We start from the raw sequence: 12,482 nt of genomic DNA, 5'->3' as shown, positions 1-12,482 counted from the left end.
CATCGCTGGACACAGTGCTACCACCCACCTTCTGCCACTGCAGGCGCCAAAGCACAAGGTCTCTCTGCCTCTCTTCCGAATCAAAGTCATGAAGGTGTCTCCCACTGGCAGGTTCTAGATCACCTGACCAGGTCGTGGCAGTAGAGGAGGGCGAGAGAGCACGTTTCTGGAAAATAAAGAAGGGAATTCAGAAGGTGCTGGAAAGTCAGACAGCCTACTGATGTCCACTACACTGACCCTGGCAACTGAAACAAGAAGAGAATCTCCTCATCGCACAGAAGCTGCATTGTCTTCAGGCATGGCTGGATCCAGGCTCCGGCAGTCACTCGGCAGTTTCCCTGAGCTGTGCTTTTTCTGGGCTGTGCCAAGGTCTCTTAACCTCTCTTCCGTTTCTTCATCTGCAAAATGGGGATAAGAATGCGGTTCTCCTGAGGAACCAGCAGAATAATGCAAGGGCAGTACCTGGCACAGAGTGGGCACTCGGTAACCGTCGTTAGGGCTGCGCTGCTGTGAACACAACTGGAAATCCCCAGATATTTGTCCAGACTTTGTCTCCAGGTTTTGTGGCTCAAAAGCGCACTGCACTGTGACAGAGTGGCCGCACGGTTTGCATGGCCCAGTGCCAAATAACGCAGGGCCCTCATTCACAAATTATGAGGATGACAGCACAGCAGTAAACCGAGCTCGGGGCTCTTCTGAGCTGGGCCACAGCTGCACGGCAGTGACTCTCGCCTGATGAGAGGTGCTCAGATTTCCATCACCACCTCGACACCAGCACCAACTGCCCCGCCATGCATACAGACAGTCTTTGCCTGCCCGTAACTGCTGCGGCCACGTGAACCCCACTCACCGATGGGCGTGGTTTGCAGCCCTCGCTGCTGCGGCAGGAAAGAAAGGGTTGAGGCTCTGTGTTTGGTCATCTGCACATCTGCAGCTGCTGACCCCAGGCCCCAAGCCCGTGTCGGGGACCACCGGGACGGCAGGAGCCCAGAGATGGTTCAGCTCGGGAAGCCCTCTGCAGCTGCGTCCCCACTCCTGTTCGTTTCCCATTTTGTAAGCACGTTTTTGTAGTCTCTTGCAAGCCCCAGGTATTTGCATTGGTCCCCTGCTGCCTATGGGAAGGGCTTGAAGGGGATTTAGGAGGGAGACCTGGCGTGCATGCGTGCACAGGCAGGGCTTAGTTTGGAGGTGGATACGTGCAGATGAGCCTCGGGCCTTGCTGGGCCTCAGCTGGAGGAAGCAGAGCCCTCTCTAGACGCCACCTCGTCGGCACGGACATGGGATGGGCCAACCTGTGGGAGTCAGCGTGTCTGGGAGCAGCTAGAAGCAGAGGCCCCCCCAGGGTCAGCAGAGAAGCTCTCTGGCCTCTCCAGGCTTCCGCACAGGTTTGTAATGTTGTCTTTTCTTAACACTTCGCAGTACGCAGGGGAAGTCCCCGAAAACCGGGTGGAGCTGGTGGTCGCAAACCTCACTGTGATGGACCGAGATCAGCCCCACTCCCCGAACTGGAACGCTGTCTACCGCATCATCAGTGGGGACCCCTCGGGCCACTTCAGTGTCCGCACGGACCCCGTCACCAACGAGGGCATGGTCACCGTGGTGAAGGTGGGTGCTCACCTCGCCTCCTGCTAGGCTCCCCGAGCTCCGCCCCCGCCACGTGCCCTGAGACAGACGTAACAGGAACGATACTCGGGTTCGGTGCCTGCCACCCCAGTGTCCAAGGGCAAAGGACTGCACCCGACCTGCCAGGGGCAGAGGCAGCCTCAGCAGGACCGGTCACGTGACCCAGGGACCCTGCAGGCCTGACCTGCCACCCACCCCCCGAAAGATAACTCTCCCATCTTCTCCCTCGCACCTGGCCCTCAGCTTCCGAAGCTCAGAAGCCAAGAATCGGCCTCTTCTGCGTCCCCGCCGGGCGGCGACAAGGCTTGCCCGAGGCAGTGAGTGAGCTGTGCCCCAGGTGCCCGGAGGAGGGTCAGGGTGGCAGGAACACCGGGAGCGGGCCAGGTCGGGGGTCGCGGTAGCCTCCGGCCCCTCCTTCCCACCAGCCCCAGCAGCTCCCAGAGCAAGGCTCTGAGCGAAAGCACTTCACCCCGAGCCTCCGCGACGGGTCCCCCACGTGCACTGGTGCGCCCCCGGCCCCGCCCCACGAGCCCGCACCCACGCTGGGCTGCTCCCCCTCAGGGTGCAGACCCGGCCCTGGGCTTTGAGCGAAGGGTCGTGGCCACATCTCGGGGAGGCCGCTGAGCGGAGGCCGCTGAGCGGAGGCCCAGTGGGGCTGTCCGGCCTCTGATTGAAACTGTTGGAGCAAATTACCCATTGATTTCTCTGTTACCAATATGTTTTATTTTGCCCTCCGACGGACTTCCGTTGGCCATGATAATCTTTCTGGAATGTGTCCTCGCTCAAGACTGGTGACACAATTTTTAATGCATGACATGTAGCATTATTCCCTGTCCTCCAGGGACACGAATGGATAAATATGGGAGAAGGACCACTTCCTTTAGTGACTTCTTCAGAGGCTCAACCACCGTGATTTTACGAAGTATATTTAGGGGGGACAGTGGGGAGGACGAGGAGAGTGTCGGCCCAGAACCCCGATCTCTGCTGCCGCCTCCAGGCCTTCCCGCCGGGCAGGCACTGCAGCTCCGGGAGCCACGTCTCCGCCCCCTTTCCACGCCCGCCCAGCACTGTTACTTAACTGTATTGGAAACTCCTTCTCGTGCTCAGTCCCTTGTTTAGTAGCAGGAGCTGAGACGGCATGGGTTGGCGCACCAGGCGTATGACTGTAAACACTCAAAAATCAAGGCTGGGCTACAGTGGGAGCCCGGCGACGGGGCGGAGGCGCCTCCCGGCCAGGCGAGCAGCAAGCAGGCCAGCTGGCGGCGGGCCCCGTCACCAGCACCCCAGGGCTCGCGGGACAGCTGGTCCCACGAGGCGATCAGTTCCCCTCTGCGCGGAAATGTGTCACTATTTACCACAAACGTTTCCAAGCACACCTAGAAGAGAGAGAGATGGGTGTACCCTCATCTGCCACTTCAGTTTCAGAGTTGCTAGCGTGCTGCCGTGTCGCTCCATCCATGTTTTGCTGCAGTGTGGCTCTAACTCCAGGACCTCTGCTCACGCAGCTACAGCCGTTATGGCACCTGAGACAGCCAGCCACGCCTCCGTGATCTCCAATACGAGTCTACATTGAATTGCTCTTAATTTTCCAGAAGCGTCTCTTTGTGGTATGGTTTTTCAAATCTGGATCCAAACAGGGTCCCCACGTTGCATTCGGTTGTGCCATCTCTTGAATCTCTCACAATCTAGAACATTGCCCCCACCTCTGACCTGTCACAAACGCAGGGTCCGCGGTGCTGAATCCGTCCGATCGCTTCCTCTTGGTGTATCTGGTCCCTCGCTCTCTGCTCTTCTGTAAGCAGGGCTGTAGACCTGAAGGGCCCTTCCACGGTGAGAGGCCTGCTTGTCCCACGCGGTCATCCGAGCCTGACCAGTGGGCTCCGGTGGTGACAGCCTGCTCCCATCACCGCGGGGGTGGCTCCTCCCCGTTGCGACCAGCAAGCAGTCTGCAAAAACACAGCTCTCCACCAGCCTCCATCTGCTGGTTTCAGCATCTGTTGATGGTCATCGCCCGGTTCATTTCGTCATTAGGCGGTATGAAATGATGCTCTACAACCCTATCACTGCTTCTGCAGAGAAGAGCCCTGCGATGATGCCGAAACGCAGGCCTGCAGCTGTCAGAACACCCACCCAGAGATGCCCACCCAGGTCCCAGTCGCCCAGATCTGTGCGTATGTGGCAAAGGGGACTTCGCAGACGTGATTAAGGACCTTGAGATGGGAGGTTACCCTGGATAGTCCTGGGGGGGCCCCCAAGTAATCGCGGGGTCCTTGTAAGAGTGACGCAGGAGGACCAGAGTCAGAGGAGACCTGAGGATGCAGCAGAGGTCTGAGACAGACAGACTGGAAGATGCCGAGTTGCCGCTGTGAAGACGGAGGGAGGGGCCGAGAGCGCAGGCGCCTCTCGGACGGAGCCAGGAAAGGCGTCCAGGAGCCTTCAGAAGCAACCAGCCCCGCCCACACCCCGACCTTAGCCTAGCAGCACAGACTTCTGACTTCTGGCCCCCAGAACTGTAAGATAACAAATCTTGTTAAGCCACTAAATAGGATTTAGCGTTTTAGTGATCTAGTGATTGAATTTCATGTTGTTTTAAGGATTTAGTGATTTAATTTCATGTTGTTTTAAGCCACTAAATAGGAACATGAAATTAATGCAGTTCGATAGAAAAGGTGAGAATGAGGCTTCATTCTCCACCTTTGCTTCCGATTCTCAGAGCAGAGCTGGTGAGCCAGCAACAGGCAGTGTCACCACCTCCGTCCAGGCGGCTGCCGTAACGATTGTGTAACACGACACGCATCTACCCTCGCACTTTTCTGGAGGTCAGGAGCCCATAACGACCCTGTGACGGCATGTAGGGCCCAGCTGGGTAATCCAGGACCACCTCCCAGCTCAAGACCCTTAACTTCATCGTGCCTGCGAAGTCCCCTTTTGCCAGGGAAAGCGACTGTCCACGGATTCCAGAGATGAGGCCCTGGGTAAATCCAAAGGCAGGCGATGAAACTGCGTTTTTCACTTTCTCGTCACGGTTAAGAGCGTGCAGAGTTTTATACACTCCGTGTGTTTTGGTCAGCTGCAGTTATTACTGGTCTTGACCTCTAGCTAGGGGGCTCCTCCGGCAGCTGGTTCTGGGTGCTTCTGCTACATCCTTGTGTTGGGACCTGAGTGGACAGCCCAGGTTCGTCTTGCTGATTTCTTGCCTCACATCCGGATGGGCCACTCCTCTAGCGAGGAGAGGTACTTAGAAACCAACATCCAGACGCGAGAGGCGCTCACTGCTGCTGCTGCCATTGCTACTGGACGTTGTCGGCAGAGCGAAGAAGTACCGTTTCAGTGCGCGCGCTTCCCGACCACCTCAAATTTACTGCACCGATTCACGTGATCACTTCATCCAAATTGAACACTGGAGGGTTTTACTTACCTTTGTTGATTTTATCCTTGATCTCATTTCTCTTACACTGAAAATCTTGGTTCCTAACAACAGTAAGATAATTGCTTATTTACTTTAACCTACAATATGCAATCACCCCTCGGTATCCACGGGGGATTGGTCCCGGGACACACACACACACCCCCACAGGTAGATACCAAAATCCACAGACGCTCAAGTCCCTTGTACAAAACGGCACAGTACTGGGTTGGCCAAAAAAGTTCGTTCGGGTTTTTCCACGAGAACTTTTTGGCCAACCGAATATTTGCATATAACCTACACACACTCTCCCCTGTACTTTAACTTATGATACCTAATACCATGTCAGTGCTGTGTAAATCGTTGCCTGTGTGAGGCAAATTCAGGTTTTAAATTTCTGGCATTTTTTTCAAGTGTATTCAATCTGTGGTTGGCTAAATCCACAGATGTGGAACCCATGGATATGGAGAGCCAACTGTACATAAAAAGCTTAAAAAATAACAAATCCAAAATCCCTCTCAACAGCAAGAAGACCAAATGAATTTAAGATTTCTTTGCAATAACTGTTGTCCTTAGAATAAATCCCATGAAGGACTCACCATCTAAATGCTGTCCCAGTCACGAGAAATCATTATTTTCTTGCGAGTTATATTACCATCGATATATAGTTAGTTCAATTGAATTCAGTTTCTTTCTAATTTTCAGAGATTGCTTTATATATACAAGTTTACTTGTAACACCTAACACGTGAGAATGTAAGATTTTACATGCCTCCAAAATCAAAGTTATGTGGCAAAACACGCGCAGCAAACCCACACCTGCAGACGTTCCCTGCACCCCACTCCTTCCTCCGCTCACGGGTGGCTGTTTTTATGAGGTTTTTGGTTACCCTTTCAGCATTTCTTTTTGCAGATGTGGGCAGATACACATGCAAATTCATGCTCCTCTCCCCCTTTCACACAAGAGGCAGCCTGCCATGCCTGTTGCCTTTCTGCTCGCCAGTGGATCCTGGAGATCCCTCCGTTCCCACGTGTATCTTCCTGGTTCTTTCTTACAGCCGCCGGGTGTCCCCGCTGTGCGTGCAGCTCAGCCAGTGCTCTGGGTACCTGGGCTGACGGCAGTATATTTTCCTCTATGAACGATACAGATGATACTTCAGTGAATCTTCTTGGGCACGTGACACTCGCATGTGTCTAAGCAGAATTATTCAAATGCAGTTGCAGTGTGCTGTGTTGCCTGTTTTCTGGTGAGACTGTTGCAAGTTTTGCCAGGAATAATTACACATCTCGGGGCCCCAAGTGCTTCCGTGCAGCTTCCGTCCCCCTTCAAAATGTGAAGAGTACCCCGAGATTGATCGTACCCCGTAGACGCTAGAACTATAGACAGTAGAACCGCACTAGCATTTATCAGCCGGGGTCCTGACACCCCCAAAACGTGTGTTAACTGGAGAGAATGGTCACGCAAGGGCCACGCACAGAGGTGAGGGGGCTCCGTGAGACCTGGTGTGTTGGTGTCCCGGGGCTGCTGTAGCAACTTACCACAGACCAGGTGGGTTGGAACAACTGAAGGATGCTCTCTCACAGCTCTGGAGGCCAAACATCCAAAATCAAGGCATTGGCGGGGCCGTGCTCCCTCGGCGGAGGAGCCCTCCTGCCCCGTCCAGCTTCTGGGGGTTGTTGGCCATCCCCGGCTCGGAGCTGCATCACCCCAGCCTGTGCCTCGGTCCTCACCTGGCCCCTTTCTGTGTCTCCAGTCTCCCTCCCCGAACTCACAGGGCACCCAAGCTTGCATCGGGGGCCACCTCGATCCAGGGTGACTCCCTCTCAAGACCTTTAACTTCATCACATCTACAAAAACCCTAGCTGCCAAAGGTCACAGTCACGGGTTCCAGAGGGACGTATCCTTGGAGGCCACCCTTCCACCCACCGCACCTGGGGAGGCACCCTGGACGGACAAGGGCTGGGGCCTCGACCTGCTAGGCTGCAGGGAGCAGGGTGGGTCCCCGGCACTCCCAATGCTTGACGAGTGCCGGAGCCGCCGGCGGGGAGGTGTGCCTGGTGGGAGCTGTAGCCCCCGAGGAGCCCAGCTACTGCCACTCCGTGACGTGGGAAGCTGGGGGACGGCATCCGTCGGGACTGACCTCCCGGGCCCAGAGCGGGGCGGGTGCAGACCAAGCAGCCCCACGGGCCCCACCCTCCCTGCCAGCCTCGCGGGCACCTAAGCCAGCTCCCCGTCTCGGCGCCTCTCATTCCAGGCGGTCGACTATGAGCTGAACAGAGCGTTCATGCTGACCGTGATGGTGTCCAACCAGGCGCCCCTGGCCAGCGGGATCCAGATGTCCTTCCAGTCCACGGCGGGGGTGACCATCTCAGTCGTGGACATCAATGAGGCCCCCTACTTCCCCTCGAACCACAAGCTGATCCGCCTGGAGGAGGGCGTGCCCCCCGGCACCGTGCTGACCGCGTTTTCGGCGGCGGAGCCCGACCGGTTCATGCAGCAGGCCGTGAGGTGGGCCCACAGAGCACCCCCGGGCCCTGGGGGAGGGGAGCCCCGCCTTCCCTGGAGAAGAGTCCTGAATGCCCAGCGAGACCTGCGACCCAGAGAGCCCCGGGTGCGTGCTTGGGGGCATCCCCGACGTTGCGGTGTCCCCAGGCAGGGAAGCCCAGGCTGCCCTGACACGAGACGGTGCGAAAAGCCTGAAGGACATTCAGCCGCATCTGGAGTCAGGCTGGGTCCTGACCCCGCTTGACGCTCCTGCACTTATGATTTTGTGAGTCACCGGCCCCTCTGCCCCTCCGTCTCCCCACCTGTAAAGGGGGCGATGGGAGACTCTGCCTCCCAGGGTCCTTGTGAGGTTCAATAGCCCGTCCTCCTTGGAGACTTCCAGCTGCTGCTGTCACCGTCCCGCGTGGGAGGACCCCGTGCAGGGCTGCAGGGAAGGACCCCCCCCCACCCCACGCGAGCTCAGCAGGAGGGCGGCCAGGAGGGGCTCCCCCAGCCCCTCGCCTCACCCCTCCCCTCCCTCCCCCACAGATACTCAAAGCTGTCGGACCCAGCGAACTGGCTGCACATTAATGCCACCAACGGCCAGATCAGCACGGCAGCCATCCTCGACCGCGAGTCCCTCTACATCAAAAACAACGTCTATGAGGCCACCTTCCTGGCAGCTGACAACGGTACGCCCAGGGGCAGGGAGACAGAGGGGGGCCCGCCCTCGCCCATTCGAAGCCCTGGGCTTGGTGGTTCACTGACGCAGGTGCCCAGGTCATTTGCTCTCGCGCCGGCGCCAGGGGAGCTGGGCACCGTTAACCACCCCTGTTACGACTCCTTGGGCTCCTGCCATGTGCCAGGTGCTATCCATCAGTGAGCAAAACAGACAAGAGCCTTCTCCTTTGCATGGGTGACATTCTAGAGGCCAGTGTGTCAGCTTGAACCAGGTTTGGCTGCATAATAATTATAGCGATCTTAACGAGATAGAGGTTTACTTTCTCCCACCTAAAAGAAGACTGGAAGCAGGCAGCCCAGGATCAGGTATGAGAAACCAAGCTCACTCTGGCCACTCCCGTGTCCTTGGCAAGCTGCATCGTGGCCCAGAACAGCTGCTGGTGCTCCAGCCATCATGACCACATTCTAGCAAACAGGAGGAGAGGGGAGGTCAGGGGCACATCCCAGCCCTTCTAAGGACTTCCACTCACAGCTCATGAAGGCCAGAACTCAGTCACAAAGCCACATCTCGCTGCAAGGGATGCTGAGGAATGTCGTCTTCTGGTTGGGCAGTGATGAGCCCAGGTAAAGTTTGGGGCTTCAGTTCTTTTGTTAAGGAACAAAGAGGAAATGGATATTAGGGACAACTCAGCAGTCTCTGCCCCAGGGAGACGAGTGTGAAACGAGTCAGCCAGATAATGTCAGGGAACGGGAGGTGCTGGAAAAGAACCAAATGGAGGATGGGAGAGTGACCGGGATCTCCTGCTGCACTGTTGGCTAGGAGTGACCTGCTGTGAGTCCAGGACCTGCGAGATCAGAAGGACAAGCCAGGGGAAGATGGGGCGGGGAGGGGAGTCCCAGAGTCAGGAAAGGGCACACGCAAAGGCCCCATGCCAGGCCCGTGCCACGTAGGTTCTGGGATCAGCTGCATAAATAAAGCTTCAGGAGCTAGAGTAGCTGCACAAAGGTTTCGTCAACAGCAGCTGAAAGCTGGGACATGGTGACCATCCCGCAGCCTCCTGCCTACCTCCCTCACCCCACGGGATCCACAGAGGCCCAGCCCCTCAGCCAGCCACGGCGAGTGCCAGGCCCTGGTCAGGGAAAGCTGCTCTGAGCAGCAGCTAGAGCGCTGAGATTAGATTAGGACGTGATTTTAATGAATCAGTGGCCAGAGCAGTGGAAAGCAGGAGGAAGACACCGGAAACGGAGCACAAGTCCCGCTCGCATTAATAGAACCCGTCCGTGCTTCTCCTGACTCTGAGCTGTGTCATCGGCCACCTATCACATCAGGCACCAAGCTGCGTCTCCTTAAACGTGCTTTGATGCATTTCCTGGGAGATCACAGAGACGCACTATGGGATGGATGTTTTACATGTTCTGCCTGTCTCAGCCAAGAAACGCAGTCGTTAATGACGGGGTCAGAGTTGCCATCAAAGGGCAGGGCTGCGGTCAGAACACGGAGGACAGACAGGCCACCTCTGGCCGCTCAGCGCTGGTCCACCCCCACTGTGCGCCTGGGCCGAGGCAGGGGCTGGGCGTTGGCGGGGGCGGCGGTTTGGGGACGGGACAGCCGCACGTGGGCAGGTGTGTGCAGTTCCTGTGTGTGTGCAGCTGAGCGGCTGCGTATGTCATACGGCAGTGTCAGTGTGCATGTGGGGCTGTGGTCAGCTGGGGTCTGTCCAGGGTGGGACTGGAGTCCTGGGTGGGACTGGGGGGGGTCCGTCCTGGGTGGGACTGGGGGTCTGTCCTGGGTGGGACTAGGGTCTGTCCTGGGTGGGGCTGGGGGTCCATCCTGGGTGGGACTGGGGGTCCATCCTGGGTGGGGCTGGGGCGTGGTCCCATGCACACCGTGCGTCTGTGGTCATGGAGCCCAGGAGTGACCCGTGTGATCACCCGTGTCTGGCCCACAGGGATCCCTCCGGCCACTGGCACCGGGACCCTCCAGCTCTATCTCATCGACATCAATGACAATGCCCCCGAGCTGCTGCCCAAGGAGGCGCAGATCTGCGAGAAGCCCAGCCCGAACACCATCAACATCACGGCGGCCGACGCGGACGTCGACCCCAACATCGGCCCTTACGTCTTCGAGTTGCCCTTTGTTCCAGCGAGCGTGCGGAAGAACTGGACCATCACCCGCCTCAATGGTGAGCCTGCCTCGGGCACCAGCCTACTGGCAGCCCTGCTACTGGGAAAATCGGACTGAGTATAGGGTACAGGCCCCCAGAGGCCCGTCACCCCTTCACAGGAGGGTCGCGCAGCCCCTTCCTGTGGGGTGGGGGCCCCTGCCTGCTCCGGGTCTCGGCCGCCAAGGAGGCCCCCAGGGCAGGCCCCAATCCCAAGCTCAGCCTTGACCATCCCAGTGGCTATAACTGCAGACCACTTCCTATGCCAGTAACCAAATGATGGGACGGACCCTAACCAACATATTTCCGGAGGGCACTTTTCCTAGCCGTGGCCTTGGTAGAAAGGGCATCCAAGTTCTGAAGTTCTGATAGTATTTGCCTGTTCCCCAAGCCCTTACCAACACTGAATATTGTTTTAAAAAGCATTTTTCCAGGGCTTCCCTGGTGGCGTAGTGGTTGAGAGTCCGCCTGCCGATGCCGGGGACGTGGGTTCGTGCCCCGGTCCGGGAGGATCCCACATGCCGCGGGGCGGCTGGTCCGGGGACGTGGGTTCGTGCCCCGGTCCGGGAGGATCCCACATGCCGCGGAGCGGCTGGTCCCGTGAGCCATGGCCGCTGAGCCTGCACGTCCGGAGCCTGTGCCCCGCAACGGGAGAGGCCACAACAGTGAGAGGCCTGCGTGCCGCAAAAAAAAAAAAAAAGCATTTTTCCAATTTTTTTAGCCAAAATCACTGTTTCCACTTGTATCTTTTGACTACCAGTAGACATTTTTTCATATATTTATTGGCCATTTTTTGCTTCTGTGAACCATCTGTTCAATGTCCTTGCCTATTTTTCTTTGAAAATGGGTTTTTTTTCTAATTGATTTGGTAGAACTCTTTATATATTAAGGAAATAATTTCTTCATTCTTCATGTTGTAACTGCTCTATTTCTCTTTTTTTTTTCTGGGCTGTGTTGGGTCTTCGTTGCTGCACGCGGGCTTTTCTCTAGTTGCGGCGAGCGGGGGGCTGCTCTTCGTGGCGGTGCGTGGGCTTCTCGTTGCGGTGGCTTCTCTCGTTGCAGAGCACGGGCTCTAGGCACCCAGGCTTCTGTAGTTGTGGCACATGGGCTCAGTAGTTGCAGCTCAGCACGAGGGCTCTAGGGCGCAGGCTCAGTAGTTGTGGCGCACGGGCTTAGTTGCTCCGCGGCATGTGGGATCTTCCCACACCAGGGCTCAAATCCGTGTCCCCTGCATTGGCAGGCGGATTCTTAACCACTGCGCCACCAGGGAACCCCAACTGCTCTATTCTTGAATTGCCAACGTCTCAACCTTATGGTATAATGCAGTGTGTGTGCGCACGTGCGCGCACGTCTACGTGTGTCTCAGCCAAACAGGCGTGTTAGGTGTTCACACTATCAGGCCGAGTCTTTGCCTTCGTTAGTCTCGCTCAGAAAGGAGGGCCGGCTGCTCAGTGAGCAGAGCCCGTCCCGTCACTCGCACCAGGTGACTACGCCCAGCTCAGCCTGCGCATCCTGTACCTGGAGGCCGGGGTGTACGACGTCCCCATCATCGTCACGGACTCGGGGAACCCACCCCTGTCCAATACGTCCATCATCAAAGTCAAGGTGTGCCCGTGCGACGAGAACGGCGACTGCACCACCATGGGCGCGGTGGCAGCAGCCGGGCTGGGCACGGGCGCCATCGTGGCCATCCTCATCTGCATCGTCATCCTGCTCAGTGAGTGCAGCTGGTCCTGGGGTGACGGGGGGAGGGGCCCAGGTCCGCCCACGGCCCCATCTCCTGGCCCCGCTCTACCTGCCAGGAGACTTCCAGAAGCCCAGCCCAACCGGGCGCCTGATAACGGACACAGGCACTGGCAGCCACACGTGCGCACCTTCCCGCGCATGCACACCCTCGTGCAGACACACACACAGCTGCTCACGGGTGCCCCCTGCCCCACAGCCATGGTCCTGCTCTTCGTCGTGTGGATGAGGCGGCGGGAGAAGGAGCGCCACACGAAGCAGCTGCTCATCGACCCCGAGGACGACGTGCGCGACAACATCCTCAAGTACGACGAGGAAGGGGGCGGCGAGGAGGACCAGGTGAGGGACCGGGACGGGGGTGGGGGGCACCCGGGGACCAGGTG

The 12,482-nt window shown here is 57.6% G+C and overlaps 1 protein-coding gene across 4 annotated transcripts in view; it reads left to right on the top strand.

Moving 5' to 3' along the window:
• CDH4 (cadherin 4) overlaps positions 1–12,482 on the top strand; it is a 557,331-nt gene that overhangs the window by 540,898 nt on the left and 3,951 nt on the right. For all 4 annotated transcript variants that reach the window (XM_024128443.2, XM_028499091.1, XM_028499089.1 and 1 more), the window contains exons 9-14: positions 1,420–1,605; positions 7,284–7,537; positions 8,063–8,205; positions 10,144–10,377; positions 11,840–12,073; positions 12,299–12,438. In XM_024128443.2, coding sequence (XP_023984211.1) covers positions 1,420–1,605; positions 7,284–7,537; positions 8,063–8,205; positions 10,144–10,377; positions 11,840–12,073; positions 12,299–12,438 — 1,191 coding nt within the window. The remainder of the gene's footprint in view (positions 1–1,419; positions 1,606–7,283; positions 7,538–8,062; positions 8,206–10,143; positions 10,378–11,839; positions 12,074–12,298; positions 12,439–12,482) is intronic.

Source organism: Physeter macrocephalus, chromosome 14 (assembly GCF_002837175.3).
Source record: "Physeter macrocephalus isolate SW-GA chromosome 14, ASM283717v5, whole genome shotgun sequence".
Taxonomy (NCBI): Eukaryota; Metazoa; Chordata; class Mammalia; order Artiodactyla; family Physeteridae; genus Physeter; species Physeter macrocephalus.
This window is presented reverse-complemented; position numbering and strand designations above follow the sequence as displayed.